This window comes from Muntiacus reevesi, chromosome 12 (genome assembly GCF_963930625.1).
Source record: "Muntiacus reevesi chromosome 12, mMunRee1.1, whole genome shotgun sequence".
Lineage (NCBI taxonomy): Eukaryota > Metazoa > Chordata > Mammalia > Artiodactyla > Cervidae > Muntiacus > Muntiacus reevesi.
This window is the reverse complement of record NC_089260.1, coordinates 63094868-63112652: the sequence shown is the minus strand read 5'-3', so window position 1 is coordinate 63112652 and position 17785 is coordinate 63094868. Positions and strand designations below refer to the sequence as shown.

The 17785-nt window shown below is 41.1% G+C and overlaps 2 protein-coding genes across 10 annotated transcripts in view; one reads left to right on the top strand and one right to left on the bottom strand.

Annotated features, from left to right (window-relative positions):
* Positions 1-179, bottom strand: part of NSMCE2 (NSE2 (MMS21) homolog, SMC5-SMC6 complex SUMO ligase) — a 230332-nt gene extending 230153 nt beyond the window's left edge. For 2 of the 8 annotated variants that reach the window (XM_065903317.1, XM_065903318.1), the window contains exon 1: positions 39-179. The gene's annotated coding sequence lies outside the window, so the exon portion shown is untranslated. The remainder of the gene's footprint in view (positions 1-38) is intronic. The other 6 variants (XM_065903311.1, XM_065903313.1, XM_065903315.1 and 3 more) reach the window with 4 other exon arrangements.
* Positions 180-234: 55 nt separating this feature from the next.
* The window catches only part of WASHC5 (WASH complex subunit 5), a 55645-nt gene continuing 38094 nt past the window's right edge, over positions 235-17785 (top strand). Inside the window, exons 1-9 of one of the 2 annotated variants that reach the window (XM_065903310.1) lie at positions 235-382; positions 4740-5049; positions 5527-5672; positions 6359-6443; positions 7051-7151; positions 9142-9334; positions 11835-11987; positions 13449-13562; positions 15816-15987. In XM_065903310.1, coding sequence (XP_065759382.1) covers positions 4864-5049; positions 5527-5672; positions 6359-6443; positions 7051-7151; positions 9142-9334; positions 11835-11987; positions 13449-13562; positions 15816-15987 — 1150 coding nt within the window. In that variant the 5' untranslated portion in view covers positions 235-382; positions 4740-4863. The remainder of the gene's footprint in view (positions 383-4739; positions 5050-5526; positions 5673-6358; positions 6444-7050; positions 7152-9141; positions 9335-11834; positions 11988-13448; positions 13563-15815; positions 15988-17785) is intronic. The other variant, XM_065903308.1, reaches the window with a different exon arrangement.

The window sequence follows — 17785 nt, the reverse complement described above, 5'->3', positions numbered from 1 at the left end:
GTCACCCTCCCCATCGCCATCCCTCGCTCTTGCCTTACCTGGCTGCCGAATGTAGCTCTTACCCGGCTGCGCCCGGATTCCCCACGCCCGGACCCCAACTCCTTTCTTCACTCCCTTCCCCTGTCGCTAAAACGGCCAGCGCGGGCTCGGGACGTCATCAGTCGTCGCCGTTGAGCGGTCACCTGACGCCCCGCCGCTCCCCGCCCCTCTGTCATGTGACAGCCGAGCCAGGGGCGGAAACCGGGGTCTGGCCGGCTCTGGATCAGGGCTGGGGGTAGAAGAGGAAGGACCCTTGCGGAGACGTAGGGGTGGGGGCCGGCGTGCAGACTCCGCGCACGACCGCGGGCCCTGCGCGTGCGCCCTGGCGCGGCCCGGGTGACAGGTGAGTCCGGGCAGTGTGCGCGCGCCGCCTCCTCACGTTCCACGTCCCCTCCCCCGCCCCGGCGCTGGGCCGCGCTGGCCCAGGCGCGGGGCGTGGGGGATTCTGCGGCGTGGAGTGGGGTCTGGATGGGGGAGCCTGGCGTAAGAGGACTGGGGGGTTTCCTGGAACCGCGGCTGCAGTCCAGACTCTGCATCTCCACTCAGCTGGAGGCAGTTTTCCACGCTGCTTTGGCGCTTTAGGAGGTGATGATGTTCAGCTGCTTGGTCTGCATCTGATCCTTCCAGGTTTCCGGGAGTAAAGCCTTGTGGACGTTGTGATTCCTCCATTTACTCTCGAGAAACCTGAGTGGTTGGTGGAAGCGTTTACAGTCTGACGGACCTCGGTTTGAATTCTAGTTTTGGCATGGGCTGAGTTTGGGCAAGTCATTGCTGTTCTCCGCACCCTTAATAGCCTCACCTGTGACACACCTAAGTCCTTTGCATTAAAAAAAATAATAATTCTGAGGGTCCTGGTTTGTCTGTGGTAGTAACGTAGTGAAGTGAAAGTCGCTCACTCGTGTGCGACTCTTTGCGACCCCATGGACTATACAGTCCATGGAATTCTCCAGGCCAGAATACTGGAGTGGGTAGCCTTTCCTTTCTCCAGGGGATCTTCTCAACCCAGGAGTCGAACCCAGGTCTCCCGCATTGTAGGCGGATTCTTTACCAACTGACCCACAAGGGAAGCCCAAGAATACCGGAGTGGGTACAGTTAGAAAAACAGAAAACCAGAGCCGGTAAGGGAACTGGGTCTCCTGATAGATTTCAAGTGCGTGGAGCTTTCTCCGGCCTAGATGGTTGCAGGGAGGAGGGAGAGCCATCATTGCCTTTGTCCGCTACAAGGAACACCTTCCGATTTTTTTTTTTTTTTATTCTGTTTCAGGATCCATGAATCAAGCTAAAGTGATTAGGCTCATTTTAGAACTTTCCTGTAAGAGATGCACCCTTAGCTTTTATCTTGATCAACAACCGCTACAGTTTATTCTTGATAATGGATGGGTGGGGACTAGTGCTCCCTTCTTTATGGAACTGAGGTTATTATGAAAGGATTAAACTAGATCAATCTTCTTTTTTCCTCTGTGTAGGATAAAGAATGATTCTTCCCAGGTGACTTTAATTTTCATAATTCAGTTCTGTACTCCTTGGGCAGTTGGTATAATCCTGCCATGCTTCATTCTTGAAAGCATATTGTCTTTTGTCTAGAATTACTTTCCAAACTAAAAATCACAGTTCCATACCAGTTCTTTTAAATGAAGTTACAGCCACTTTTCTGGGTGCCTTGTGAAAAGAAAATTAGGAAATTGAGTGAAATTTCTGGTTTCATTTCATGGCAAATAATAAGACAACCTACATTGAGATAAGTGGTCATTATGAATTGTCTTCATTCCTAGCACCAGGAGAACCTCTAAAAGGAAGATTTAGTATATTATAGTTTCTTCTACCATGCTTATTCACACCTCATTCTAGAGTGATTTTTTTTTAAGTCTCAACCAAATCTTACCATTTGTAAAGCCACCTACCTCTGAGATCACTGCAACATGATTTATTTATTTAATGATGCTTCTTAAATTCTATTCTTTAGGACCAGTTTTTCAGTCAACAATGGGGCTATTTACCAAAGACTTTGTTGTCATTTAGTCGCAAAGTTGCATCTGACTCTTTGAGGCCCCATGGACTGTAGCCCTCCCGGCTCCTCTATCTATGGGTTTTCCCAAGCAAGAACACTGAAGTGAGTTGCCATTTCCTTCTCCAGGGGATCTTTCCAACCCAGGGACTGAACCCACGTTTCCTGTCTTGGTGGATGGGTTCTTTACCACTGAGCCACCAGGAGGCCCACCAAAAACTTTAGTCAAATATGAAGTTGCCTTGAAGTTGCCTTCAGTGTAACTCATGGGTAAAAGGGATTTAAATAAGACACAGACACGCCAAAGTTATGACTTATGTCATTATCCCAGGCCTAAGCCTCCTTGACCAGGTGCATGCATGTGCCCAGTGTGTCTGTCTGTTGGGAAAGAAGGCAGGTCATGTCGCTTTGCTTTGAGCTGTTTTCTCTTGGCCACACTGCCCTGTCTTGGTATCCAAATGGTAGCAGTTAGACCTGTGCATTGTAAGCGCCCTGCTTCTGAATTGAGTCTAGAATTTCATCCTGCTGAAACCTGGCTTAGTTTGGTGTTCTTCAGAGGACTTCAAGTGACTTTTGTTCCCATTTTCCTTTATTTTCTCCTTGTCTCATTTTCCAAGCCAGACCATTTCAGTAGGAGAAGTGGAATGAAATTATCTGAAATTCAGCCTACTCGGGATCAGTGCGACTCAACAAACAAGCTTCACAGAGAAAACTGAAGGGACTTGTTAATAATTTATGCCTTAATGTGTATTGTAGACAACCCTTGCGCGCGAGAGTTCTGGATAGCTATAGTGGCTCCTCCGTAATCCCTGCTATGGGCCCCAGCTCCACCTCCCCTATCTCTGCCTCTGTCCCCAGCTCACTCCCCACCAGCCACATCAACTACTTGTTCTTCCTTGCACATTCCTACCCCGGGTCCTTACTTGTACTTCCTTGTAACTCCTTCCTGGAATGCCCTTCTCATAGATCATCATCTAAAATTACCTTCAAACCTAGTGGCTTTAAAACAGTATAAGCATTTTTTTTCTTTTTTTTTTAATTTGTATTGGGGTGTAATTGATTGACAATGTTGTATTAGTTTCAGGTGTACAGCAAAGTGAATCTATTATACAAATACACATATCCACTCGTTTTTCTATTCTTTTTCCATATAAACCATTACAGAATTAAAAAAAAAAAGTAAGCATTTATTGTCTAATTAATGTTTGTGGTCAGGAGTCAGCTGTGCAACTTAGCTGGTGCCTTTGGCTCAGGGGCTCTTGGGAGGTTGCTGTCAAGCTATGAACACAAACTGAATCCGGGGTGGAGGGTGGGGGAATCTGTTTCCCAGCTTACTCAAGTGGTGAGTGGCAGACTTCTCCTTCATCCTATGGTCTCCCTCCACAGGGCTCTCTTACACCCTAACGACTTGCTTCTCCCAGGACCCATAAGCTGGAAAGGGTTCTCAAGCCAGAAGTCACAGTCTTTTTTGCAGTCTAATGTTAGAAATGGCATCTTTCACATCCTCCACAATCTCTTCTTTAGAAGGGAATCAGTAAGTCACACTCAGGGAAAGAGGCCTACACAGGGCACGAACAGGGGGGGACCCTCTTAGAGACCTCAGATACCCTTCCAGCTTGCTCCCTCACTGACTTCTGATCTCTGCTCAAATATCATCTTATCAGAGACACTTTTACAAACTGTGTAACATCACACACACTCCATCCCTTTACCATGCTTTTCTTTATGCGTCATCACAGCCTGATACATGGTTTATTTATTTATCTCTTTCCCACTGCCAGTAGTAGGTAGGCTTCATGAGAGCAGGAACTTAGTTATGTTCACTACAATAGCCGCAGGTCCTAAAACAGTGTTTCGCACATAGAAGGCACTGGATAAATATTTGTTGAACAAGTGAATCTATATTATTAAGAAGGCTTTCATCTACAAATAATGCAAAACCCAGTTAACAGTAGATAAACCATAAAAGCAATCCATTTAACAAGGATTACAAGGTGAGGTAATGCCACAGTTGAATCAAGGAATCAGTAACATCAATAAGAATTTAGATTCTTTCCTTCCACAGCACTTAGTCAACTTTGCACCCACTCTTGGTTTGTCCACTGAGTACAGAGTTACTGCAATTTCACTCTCAATTTTGTTGGGCATAAAACTTAACTTTCATAAGTCTTGATGATATCATTTCAAGATACATTGCTAATCAGAACTTCCCCACTGCTTAGTGTGAAATATTTGTCCTTCATTTAGAATCACCCTATCATAATTCTCAGGCATGCATTAGTCTCAATAGTGGGACCTCCTAAACTTGATGTTTGGAAAAAAAAGCATTTTTAAAGATTGTTCCCTCACCTAATTCTAGTAAATTTTAGGACATAGTTACCTTTTCCCTTGGACCCACACATGCCTTGTGACACCTTCTCCCAAGCTCTGGGATCAGCCGCATCACGGCTTTTCTCATGGAGAGAAGTGAATAAAGTGTTGAGAAAGAGACCAAAAGTAATAATTTATCAAAGTCCCTCCACAAGGAAAACATGCAGAGTGGAAAATAAATGCTCTCCCTCCATATCAGAAGTCATTATGTATTATAGTGTTTTTTTTTTTCAGTGAATTTGAAAGAAAAATATTGTTTATGTGTTTCACATCCTTCCTTCAAAGGATTAGAGATTTTTCATACCTTTTTTTTTTTTGGTTGCAGGTCCTTTAATGGAGTGGCCAATGTATCAACAGACGTGGTTTCATCTGATGACTTACAGACCCCAGCTCTGAAGCCAGTTACACATTCCCAGTGGCCAGGCCCAGAGTAGCTGATTTTCCTCAAGATGGTAGACTTTCTGGCTGAGAATAACCTGTGTGGCCAAGCAATCCTAAGGATTGTTTCCTGTGGCAATGCCATCATTGCTGAACTTTTGAGGCTCTCTGAGTTTATTCCTGCTGTATTCAGGTTAAAAGACCGAGCTGATCAACAGAAATATGGAGATATCATATTTGATTTCAGCTATTTTAAGGTAATCTTCCTCGAAGCTTTTCTTACCAATCTTTTCTACAAAAGTGTGCTTTTTCTGAAAACCAGGAGACTCTGAGATGTTAAGTAATTATGGAGAAAGAGTTAAAAAGAAAAGCTTTTCAACAAAATTTAATATCAGCTAATTTGAAAAGAAATATAAATGTACTGTACAGAAGCCCTAATATAACACAATATAATCAAATTTTTTAAAAGATGACTTTGGTATGATGTGTTTCACATTGAAGTCCACCACACTTAAACGCATGCAAATTGTGGGTTCAGTTCAAGGCCATCTCCTTCAGGGGGATTTTATATCTAGGCTTCTGTTATCTTCTTTACTTTCTATTCCTCTGCTTTCAATTTTTGATATCCCTTTAGAGACATAAATAAGAACACATTTTTCAAAGATTCTTTAGAAATTGTTACCCGCAATTGTATTGTTTTTTTGACTCTTTCTTTGATGTGTTTTTCTTCTTAGGGTCCAGAATTATGTGAAAGCAAACTGGAGTCTAAGCCAGAGCTACAGGATTTAGATGAAGAATTTCGGGAAAACAACATAGAAATTGTGACCAGATTTTATTTAGCATTTCAAAGTGTGCATAAATATATTGTAGACTTAAACAGGTATTGACTAATTTAGTAATAGCTAATTTTGATAGTAAATAGTGGAGAGGGAGAAGGGACATACTAGAACATGTATATCTTTCTGAGTTACTAAGAAATTTACTAACTTATACCCTAGGTAATTTTCTTTTTCTTCCTGTGGCACTAGTCATCTTAAGTATGGTAGAGTTTCATTATCATTTCCTGCTCCTGTGTAGTATTATAATCATCTTGCTTTATACCAAGTCTTTGGCTTTCAGTCTTGATCCTAATTTAGTTTATTGAACATGAGAAGTGGGGGAAAAAAACAAAAAAACTTAATTTTTGTAGCAGTGGTAGCCATAGCATTCCTTCTTATGTGTGACCATACAATATTGTCTTCCTTCTAGCCCTTCAATGTTCATTACTCATTAGCTTTTAAGCTAACTAGTCCGTGTTCTTATGCCATTATTTCCAAGATTTCTGTAATTCATAAATCAGGACTGAGGAGTGTTCCTTTTACTTGGAGTGGCCATAAATAACCTGTGGCCCTAATCATGAATTCCTACTCACAAACCTATTCTTAAAGCACGTGAATGGAAACAAATGATTTGAAGGCCAGAATACCTGGTATATTGCCTAATCTTTTAAACATCTTTACTGTCCTTCTTCAACGATATTAACCTTTCATTTTCAGTGGATAACTTGCTCTGGGGTTTCTTTTCTAGGTATCTAGATGATCTCAATGAAGGTGTTTATATTCAGCAAACCTTAGAAACAGTGCTTCTCAATGAAGATGGCAAACAACTTCTAGTAAGTAGTAGTGACCATTTAAAATAAAAAATTCAGGAATGTCAAACTTACTTTTTTCCCTGTAAGTCACAAATACATACAGTGTATCCTTCTTTAAAGAGAAGCTAAATAAACTGATAACTGTCATCTAACTGGCAGGTCTTTGTCTGAACTTAGAACATAGTAGACTTTGAACAGAATTACAAGTAAAAGAAGATTATGTGGACAATGTGCACTTCCTCGGTGTAACAGTCCTATTTTCTTTATCTTTTGCATCCTAGACATCTAGCCTGGTACCTACTACCTGGTGATCACTTAGGAAATGTTTGTAAAATAAATGAATGACCTAAAGGTATTCATAGTCTTTGGATTCTATTTTGGTATCCCAAGCAAATTATGAAAAATAGACCAGCTGAAAGATAGTCATTGTAAATTAAACTTTGCATAAATGTTTTAAAGCCCATCTGCACAGAAAATGAGACCCTTTGAGGGGAGGATCCTGCATTCTCCTTGCAATATGAAGCTTTTAGGAGAAATGAGAGCAAAGGAGTCCTTTTACCCATCCTCAGCTGTACGGCATAAGCTTGTGTACTCCCGTGAACATGGCTGCTCTCTTTTTCTCTTACAGTGTGAAGCGCTGTACTTGTACGGAGTTATGCTTCTGGTCATCGACCAAAAGATTGAAGGAGAAACTAGAGAGAGAATGCTGGTCTCTTACTATCGATACAGGTATCCCTGAGCTAAGGCCACGCCCTCCAAAAGCACTGCTCTTGGTAAAGTGCGGTGTGGATTTCCTATCCTTGTTTTATTATGAAGAGCAGCAATATCATCTAAAATGCAGAAAATAAGATTCTTATCACTGCTGAACATAATACATAATGTGGAAATAGAACAATCTGTGTTTTATATCATCACAATAGATTATATATCATATAATCTATGTATCATGTATGGATAATTTATCTATTATAGATTATTAGAGATATATGGATTATCATGTCTGTGATGGTACCTCAGTTTTTTAAAAGAGGAATCTGAATTTCTATTACCTGAAAGATAAAATTGGGGAATTTGGAAAGTCTAATGAATTTTTTTTTTTTTAAGTTTTCAAACATTAGTCCTTGGCAGATGTAAGGACACAAATGAGCCTTCTGTTGTCATTTTTCAGATTGATACATTTTGAAAAGTTCTCATTCAGGGCCAGGTTGAAAGTGAATTCTCACTCATAAATACTGTATTGGGTTGGCCAAAAAGTTCATTTGGGTTTTTCTGTGAGATGTGACTTCAAGAAATAAGGGCTTGAAAACAGGACCTACCTTAACTAATTGTGATTTCAGTCCCTAACACACGTTTTTCAGTTTGTTGAAATAATGAGTCAAAATCTGGACACCAGGTCAATGTGAGAAATAGTTAAAATTCAGGTAAGAAATAGCCAAGAAGCAGGAATTATTTAGGAACTTGGGCTACAGAAGCGTGGGCTAGAATGAACATTTTCAAACTTACAAATTAGGACAGAATAAACAGGGCAGAGAGTCAGATCCTCAACAGAGAGGGATTGTCTGGGTGGTGTTGTGTTTGCAGCCACACTTGGTACTCTGCCTTCTCAGTTGTAAATCAGACTACTCAGCTCTCCTGTTCCCTTTCAGCTCTATCAGAGCGTGAGGCTGCGTAATTCATTCACATCAGTTTGACCATGAGCTCCTTTAGTATCCATATTTTTTAAAATGAGCTTCAAATGGTCTTGCCTCTGTTTCTGAAAGTACCTGAAAAAACGAAAACAGTAACATGAAGAAGAAGAAAGAGGTTTGCTCATCAAGCCCAGCTTTGACAATCCAGCTTTGTCCCTTTGGGTACAACAGCTAATTGATTAGAATGTGAGGATCCATTATTGAAGAGATACCAGACAACTTCCAGTCAGAGCTGCAGTAAAGGAGATTCTCACATCAGATAGGAGGTCATCTTCAAGTCTTAAGATTGAGTCTCTTTGGAGATTTACTACTTCAAACCACCAGAAAAATCACAGATGTTTTGATTAAATCTCTGTAGAAAGTACACCTTGCCAAGAAAAACCAGTTGGTATATCCCACTTGAATTTGACTTTATTTTTTAAAATTAGTTTTAAATGTGTGAAATGTTGGTGTAGGTTCACATTCTTTATCCACAATTCTGAAATCCAAAGAGCTCCAAGAGAAATGTATACATATACACACATGCACACAGAGTAACTACTTTGGCAGCAAGACGTAACCTAATCCAAAATTTGGAGTCAGAACCTGACTGGCACATATATGAGGCTATGGACAGTCTTTATTTATCTCATTTGTGTGAATGTTCATAGATTTTATTGTAGAAACATTAATGTGTCTTGATCATGGAATGCCATCTGCCACCCTGCTGAAGTATTATATATGACGTATGTATCATGTTATTTCCTTTTATTTGAGAAATGCTGTCTTCCAGAACAAATCCTGCCTCAAGGATTTTGAGAAAGGGGTCATGGACCTTTACATAAAACTGTACATACGTTCAAGAACCCATCTTAAAAGTTTGCTATATTTTTTTGAAAATATAGTTTTGAATCTTAAGGATATAAATTGATCCACTCATATCTTACACTATATAAAGTCAATTTATACTGAAATTCTGCTTTGCTGGACTTCTTATTTGTAACATATGTGGTTTGTTTGGCCCTTTATTTCCCATTGTGAACATGGCTCAGTGCTGCCCGATCTTCTGCTGATTCGAATATGGATGATATTTGTAAGCTGCTTCGAAGTACAGGTTATTCCAGCCAACCAGGGGCCAAAAGACCACCCAACTATCCTGAGAGTTACTTCCAGAGGGTGCCTATCAACGAGACCTTCATCAGCATGATCATTGGTCGGCTGAGATCTGATGATATTTACAACCAGGTGGGGATTTAATCTATTATTGAACCTATTTTTATAGTTTAAAAGTGTAATTTAAAAATCTTTCTCTTTATAGATTTTACCTTCTTCCTCAATTATTTCTTTCCTTCGTGCTCAGAATAGTAAAAACAGCAAGAAACCTTTTAAAACCTCTGGGCTGTGCTTTGGAATTGTACAGAAAAGAGGGATATTAATTTGGGATTAAGAGATTAACATCTCTTGAATAGAGATTTCAAGAAGGAAATGAGATCTGAACTATCTTTGGGAAGAAGATGCGTTGTTTTAGGCATCAGTTAAGAAATGATTGCTGAGTGTCCACTTTGTGGCTGTCTTTTGTTCAGTAATGGGGATCCAATGGGGATCCACTGCTGATGAAGGCAGGCCCTGGTCCCTACTCATAATGAGCTTGTAGCTGAGGAAACAAGGCAGACAGAGGAATTAGAGTAAAGCAAGATGGGTGTTATCTCAGGGGAAGCACAGAGTGCCACGAAGCATGTTAATAGGCAGCAAGTTGGCAGCAGATGACTAAGGGGTGTTCGGGCCACCCAGGTAACGGAGGCAGCGTGAGCAGGGTTGAGAAGTCTCACTTTCCTCTCCAGTGTGTGTTATTCAGGTGCCTAAAAGGATACCACAGAGAGTTACCATTCGACTTCTTTTTCCTGCAGAAAACACAATTGTATATATTATCTGTTTCTTTTTTTACTAGAAGAGAGTGAAGAGTTGGACCTATCTTGACTGGATATCATCTATTACAGAGCACACCTGTTCTATACAGTTCTTAGGTAGACTGCTAGTTTTTGTATGAATATGTTAAGTGTACATAAAGAGTTTTTAGTTTGTTTTTTTAAAGACAGCTCAAATCAGGAGCTACCTGCAGATGCTAGGTCTCCATAATATTTGATGCCATTTATTGAGAATTCAGTATGAGCCAGAATCATAGGAGTTTTCTTCCATATAAAATTTTCTCTGTTTTTCATAATAGTCTTGGAAAAGAACATTATCTTTATGTTGCTATGGAGAAAAATAAGGCTTAGAGAGCTTAAATAATTTTCACAAGGTCACATAAGTAGGTAGCAGAACCATAATTTGAATTCAGAGCCCATGACTTCAAAGCCCATGCTGTTTCTTCAACTGCCTCTCATTAACCCTTCTGTTAACCCTTCTGCCTCCTAGGTGGTCCATTTTGTCCATGTCTTAAGGCAGTGTATTTCGATTTTCTCCCTGTGCCTTGACCTTTGACACAGGGATTGAGCTGTGGTTGTGCTGTGAATCCACCCCTCCCTGCCCTGCACCTCCCCTGTGCCCGGCCAATTGGACCAGGGCAGGTCACTTGACCCAAGGTAGACCAGATTCTCTGTCTCCAGGTAATATGGAATTGGGCCTGAAAAGCAATTTCTGGATGTGGATTTACCCACAGCATGCAAAACTTGGCGTTTGGGGCCACCTCAGTCTGCCATCTTATGGACCACAGCTGAAGAAACAGTTGAGCATCACATCCAGGGGAGAAATAATGAAGGCTTTCTGGTTCACAGCTCCAGGCCCTTCCTGAGACCTGACCGCATTCCTGCCTCCAGCTTCCATGCGACATTGCTATGTCTATCCCTAATAGTTGCCTCCCTTTCTACTCCTGGTCCTCATGGTGATGTGTGCTGTGTGCAGCCAGAGAGTCCTAATACTTGAGGCACTGGAGCCCTGGGACTCAGCAGCATTTCAAAGCCAGGGAGAACGCCCGGCAAAGCAGACTGAGAAGAGAAACTGGCATCTGGGAAACCAGAGGAGGAGAGAATTTCAGTCCTCGGCAAATTTAAGTGAGAGTGCTAAAAGGAGGTCATTGAAATGGATGGCTGTGAGTTTATGTGTGACCTGAGGAAATTCCATTGAGGTGATAGGTGGTGGTGTTCAGTCACCGAGTCATGTCCGACTCTTTGTGACCCCATGGACTAGCTCACCTGGTTCCTCTGTCCTCTGCTGTCTCCCAGCATTTGCTCAAATTCATGTCCATTGAGTCAGTGATGGCATCTAACGATCTCATCCTCTGCCTCCCCCTTCTCCTTTGCCTTCAGTCTTTCCCAGCAGCAGGATCTTTAACCCCATTGAGGTGATGGCGGAGGTCAAATGCCAATGAGCTGAAGAATAAACAGGAAGTAAAAGATAGCACCAGTGAGTGCAGAATTGGTCAGTTCTATAAGAGCTTCTCTGTGATGGAAGAGACACAAAATTGGACAGTAAGAGATATAGAATTAATTTTTTTTTTTTTTAAGAGAAAAGAGTTAGAATTGCAGCAAAGTCAGGGACAGTCAAGAGAACATCTTGTGGCTAGAGATAGGAAGAAGGTCCTGGTTACTGATGCCATAATCTGAGAATTGCTTCCAGTGCCCAGGATCCTCAAGGAGATGGACTTTTGAGAGGTTCATGTGTCTTAGAACTGGGTCAGTTACTTCGCACATGTAAATTCAGCTGTCAGTAACATCTGCCTCTCCTGGTTCTGGTCTCTGCCTTGCAGGTCTCAGCATACCCGTTGCCGGAACACCGCAGCACAGCTCTGGCTAATCAGGCTGCCATGCTGTACGTGATTCTCTACTTTGAACCTTCCATTCTTCATACCCATCAAGCAAAAATGAGAGAGATAGTGGACAAATACTTTCCAGATAATTGGGCAAGTATTGCTGTTAGTCGTTTATCTCTATAATAAACTTGTTGGAGAACTGATTTTTTTTCCATCCTTTTGCCTATAAATCTAATGTTGAAATAATGAGACATAAATTCGCTTAAGTAAAATTACTTTAAGTATGCTGAGAATATTACAAATCATAGCATGAAGGAGTGAATCAGTAAAATTTCCTGAAGCACCTATTTGTGTTTTTTTTCTTAAATGAATAGTCTCAAGGTAGAACAACCATGTATTAAAATGGATCTTGCTTTAGCTACTGAGAGTGCAACTAAGTTACATAAACGTTTGTCTTACGAATCTAAACTAGCAGAATTTATCTAATTTGTCATTTTGTGAATAGGAATTGTGCTTTTATAAGTTTTATCTGTAAGCTAATGTGGGCCCTTAAGGTTTACGTTACTGCAGGGATGAGCTTATAACTTTTTAAACATATTTCACTTAAAAATATTAATTCTTAAAAGTTTAAAACTGACAGTGTACTTAATATGTATGAAACATTTTCTTTGCATGTAGAGGTTTGAACAAAGCATAGTGAGTTGGATCACATTTTCAGGGACCAGATTTTATTTCACTCCTTACCAACTATTGAGCCACAGACTATCTGTAATGAAGGACCTGATTGAGGAGCTTTACTGTCAAGAAGAACAGCCTACAATTAAAAGATGATGCTTCCTGTCCACAAATGAATCATACCCATGAGCTGGGAGATGAGTAGCCAAGAGGAAAACTTTTGAGAGAGTCTGGCTTCATTTGCCTAAGTTTTAACAAAGAAGTTCTGACTATAATACTATTCTCGAAATACTTTTAGCATTAAAGAAGGTCAAAATCCAATTACATGATATTTACAAGATATATTCCTGAGAAGACACCCTGGCATACTGAAAATAAAGGAATTTTTAAAAATATACCCATAAAAAGCCAATGAGGTTAATACTATATACTGCAAAGAATTTTAAAGAAAAATATTAATAGGGATAAAGAGGGATTATATATAATCTTTAAAAGAAATGTGAAACATAAGGCCACTCTTCTCACAAAAATTTTTGAGACAAGTTTAATTTGATTTTTAAGAGTGTAAATTTGAGATGAAAATAATTGGGAAAACCACTATCTGGTCAGAGTCTCTGCTTTTCTCTCCCCTTTCGTTTTTCTTCATCTAGGAATCTTACAAACAGCAGTTTGAAAAGAAAACCTTGTTTTCGTTATTTTCTCATGAATATAGTCATGGGTATATATATAATACAGCATGTAATAGTCACTCTTGTTTCTAAGCACTCATAAGTAAAATCACTTCCCTGTATATTTGAAAAGTCTTGGTTTTTCACTGGAATGGCATTTAAACTTGAAAGAGTGGGTGATGTCTCCTCTAACTTTGTATTTTCCCAGCCCCTTGCCTTGGAGTGAGTAGGTGTTTAACAAATACTAAATAAAGGTCTCCTCTTTCAGGTAATTAGTATTTACATGGGGATCACGGTTAATCTAGCAGATGCTTGGGAACCTTACAGAGCTGCAAAAACTGCTTTAAACAATACCCTGGACCTTTCAAACGTCAGAGAACAGGTAGGTTCTGATTAATCATGAGGATTCTCAACTATATGCTTATGTAATGGGGTGGGAAATGAGCTAAGTAGATTTCTCAAGCGTTTGGAAGATGCCTGCGTAGATATTTTAGTGCAATGATTAATGAAAGGGGAATTTTGAACATTGAACTAAGAGATAATTATAGATTTTTAACTTATGTGAGCTTTATAAATGGGAGATTTGGGTCCTAAGGAAGATTCAACACCCTAAGATGAACTAGTGTGGCATCTGGCCACAGGTGACTTCATTTACTCTTCTTAAAGACTTTGTCCTCATGGACAGAGCTCCTTTCCCCAGAAGCCAGAATTTTAATGTTTTCATCAGTAGGATTGAGTGTTGAAGATGGTAACTGGATGTAGACAGTCAACCCTTTCACTGTAATTTACACTCATCATTTCTGGCATGTGAAGTAAGCACCAAAACCAAAATAAAGACAGTCATCTCCTTAAAGTTGAAATGGCTACATTCTGTCTCTCTGATGAACCAAGGCAGAAGGAAATACCTAAGTAAACAAAATAATCAAAACAAAATCTTTTTCATGGGGCACATACTTGATACTGCTCAACAGTGATGGTCTTCCTCAGCCTGGCTATTTGAGTTTTTGAGTTTCCAAGTGTGGATAGAGTGATATTGACTCAAGGAGCTTCAACATGTTTTATTCAAACAAATAAAATTCCATAAATAATGCACAAAATGATTTCAATTTTGGCATATTTCCCAGAAATATATTAGAGAAAGTGGCGCTTCCATGCTTTCAAACGGCCTCAGAGCATTAATTTTTCATAACTAACATTCCATCCGTGACATTGCAAGTTCTTAAGAGGCTTCTAATGACACATCTTGTGCTTATTTTAAACTAACCTGACAAGGTTGATGGTGTCTGCCATTCAATTCTTGCTTTAGGAAAGCAGAGTGACCAGATTTCCACACAAGGTCGGTCAATTTTGATGTGCTGAGGTGTATTTTATTAAGCTCTTGTGTGTACAGACTCATCTTTTGAGTGTTTCTGCCTGCTATAGCTCCTTTGTCAATAATGATAGGAAGAACAAGCAATTTAGCTTCTGCCTTTGTATCTCTTTACATCGAGTGTTTCTGCCTGCTATAGCTCCTTTGTCAATAATGATAGGAAGAACAAGCAATTTAGCTTCTGCCTTTGTATCTCTTTACATCCAAGTTAAGACAAGCAATGCCAGGAAAAAAATGTTCCAGTTTTCCAATTTACATCTGAAGAAGCCAATACTCAGAGGTTAAATCCAAAGTAATACCAATATCTCTAGATGTTTGCCTCTCAATTCTAAGTCCAGGGCTTTTTTCGAAAATGTCCAATTAGGGACTTTCCTGGTGGTCCAGTGGCTAAGACTCCACGCTCCCAATGTTGGAGGCCTGGTCTGGGAACTAGATCCTGCTTGCCCCAACAAAGATCAAAGATCCATTGTGCCGTAAATGAGACCCAGTGCAGCCAAATAAAAACAACTTTTAAAAAAATAAAGAAGGAAAAAGCCCCAGATGTCCAATATACCACTTGGCTTTGTTGTTGTTGTTGTTCAGTTGCTCAGTCGTGTCTGACTCTTTGTGACCCCAAGGACTGCAGCACATCAGACTTCCCTGTCCTTCACTGTCGCCCAGAGCTTGCTCAGACTCATGTCCTTCAAGTCGGTGATGCCATCCAACCATGTTGTCCCTTCCTCTTCCTGCCTTCAATCTTTCCCAGGATCAGGGTCTTTTCTAATGAGTCAGCTCTTCGCATCAGGTGGCCAAAGTACTGGAGCTTCATTTTCAGCATCAGTCCTTCCAATGAATATTCAGGATTGATTTCCTGTAGAATGGACTGGTTTGATCTCCTTGCTGTCCAAGGGACTCTCAAGAGTCTCCTCCAACACCACAGTTCAGAAGCATCAATTCTTCAGCACTCAGCCTTCTTTATGGTCCAACACTCACATCCATACATGACTACTGGAAAAACCAAAGCTTTAACTAGATGGACCTTTGTTGGCAAAGTGATGTCTCTACTTTTTAATACACTGTCTAAGTTGGTCATAGCTTTTCTTCCAAGGAGCAAGTGCCTTTTAATTTCATGGCTGCAGTCACCATCTGCAGTGATTTTGGAGCCTGTATGTTATTTGTCTCATATAGAAATATGATTATTTATCCAGGGATTCATTTGAATATGATTCACTTTCAAGGTGATTCTTTCTTTGAAATGTTATTCAGGTTTTCTTTTCCTTTTCACAGGCAAGCAGATACGCTACTGTCAGTGAAAGGGTGCACGCACAAGTGCATCAATTCCTGAAAGAAGGTTACTTGAGGGAGGAGCTGGTTCTGGACAACATCCCGAGGCTTTTGAACTGCCTGAGAGATGGCAACGTCGCCATCCGATGGCTGATGCTTCATACGGCGGACTCAGGTAACACGCAAAAGGCGTGGCCATGTGTATCACTCCGTGTATAGGCGTGCCGAACCCTGATCTGCCGTGTGATGCCAAGTGGTTTAGCCCTTGAATGAGAATCAAGTTGCTTCTGTAAGGTGGTCATTTTTATGTCAGTTTGGACAAAGCGGCGGCCCACCTGGACAGCTCCTGTGCCAGGCAGGTCCTGTTAGGTGCTTGGGAGTGTGAGGACACCTCCCTCCCAGGCTCGAGGAGCTCGTCACTGGTCAGACTGGGAAGATCAGATGTCTACCCGTGAAAAAGTGTAGCTGCAAATACAGGTAGAATATAGCCTTCCCACCTCACCCTTCCAAAGATGTCTATTGCCTAGTCCCCGGACCCTTCGGGCATGTTATATTACAGGGCAAAGTGGATTCAAGTTGCAGATGGAGTTGATGTTTCTATAATCACCTGGCCCTCAAGTAAGGAGATTATCCCAGTGGGCCCAGCATAATTACAAGTATCCTTAAAATTGGGAAGAGTGAAGCAGAAGAGTAGGAACTAGACAGATGGCATCATGAAAAAGACTCAGGAGGTCCCTGCTGGCTTTCAAGATGGAGAGGACCACAAGCCAAGGAGTACAGGCAGCTTCTAGATGCTGAAAAAGACCAGGAAACAGTTTCCCCCTGGAGCCTCCAGAAATCACACAGCCCCGCTGATACCTTGATTTTAGCCCAGTGAGGCCCAGTCAGATTTCTCACCTCTGGGACTATGAGAGAATAAATTTGTATCATGTTAAGCCACTAAGTTTATGGTAATTTGTCACAGCAGCGATAAGAAGCTAATACAGCTAAAGGGCCAGGCCAGCACCGAAGAGCCAGATGTATAAAATAGACAGTTGGTGGGGATTTGAGTCCAGAGTCCAGAACAGGAGAGAAACATTGCTTGGGGTGGAGGAGTGGAGGAAGGCTCTTCACAGAAGGCAGGAGCTGACCAGCCCTTGGTACGATTTCACAGTAAAAAGCAGAAAAAAATCTAGACTGGAGAAATGACTGAAGAAAGGACAGAAGGAAGGACAGAAAAATGTGGGCCCACTTTGCTGAGGAACTGGCTAGATCAGGGTGCTTAATTAAGATAGATGAGATTTTAATTTTTTCTGGGTCATGGTTAGTCCTATTGGATACCCTTTTGTCTGTCAAAGGAGTTTCACAGATCATATAAAACACTTCCGCAAAGTCCATAAGCCCATGACTTTGAAACCGCTGGTTTACTAGCCCTACTTAGGTTGGACCAACACCTGAGCTTATTCAGAGCCGACACAGTTCCTTATATTTATTTTTAATAATGCTTGATCAATATTAATTACTAATGAGTTCCATCATTCGGAGTTGCACACTCCTTCGCCTAAGAGTGATGTCATTCAGCAGTCCTGGAAAGCCAAGGCTCTTGTTTTTGTTTTTCACTCAACAAATTTTTGTAGAGCATCTACCCTAGTCCTACTTTCAGTACCTCCTGGTTTTTTTCAGGTGAGATTGTCTCTCAAAAAAAAAAAAAAAAAAAACCTGCCCATGCCAGATGATCCTGCGTCCTCCCTGGGTAACATGGTAGATCCGTCTCCCAGCCCCTCCGGGCAAGATGCCCTCGACACTGCCTCTTGCTGCCACCTGTCTCTACTTCCTGTGAGTGCTCAGCAGTGAGAAGAGCAGGTGGACTTCCTCATCCTTCAGCTCTTGGAAAACATGGGGAGTCTCTCCTCAGCCTTCCCTCTTCACACTAGAAATGACCAGCTTCTTAAATCCTTTGCACAAACGCTGCTTTCCAGTTTTGTTTTTGTTTT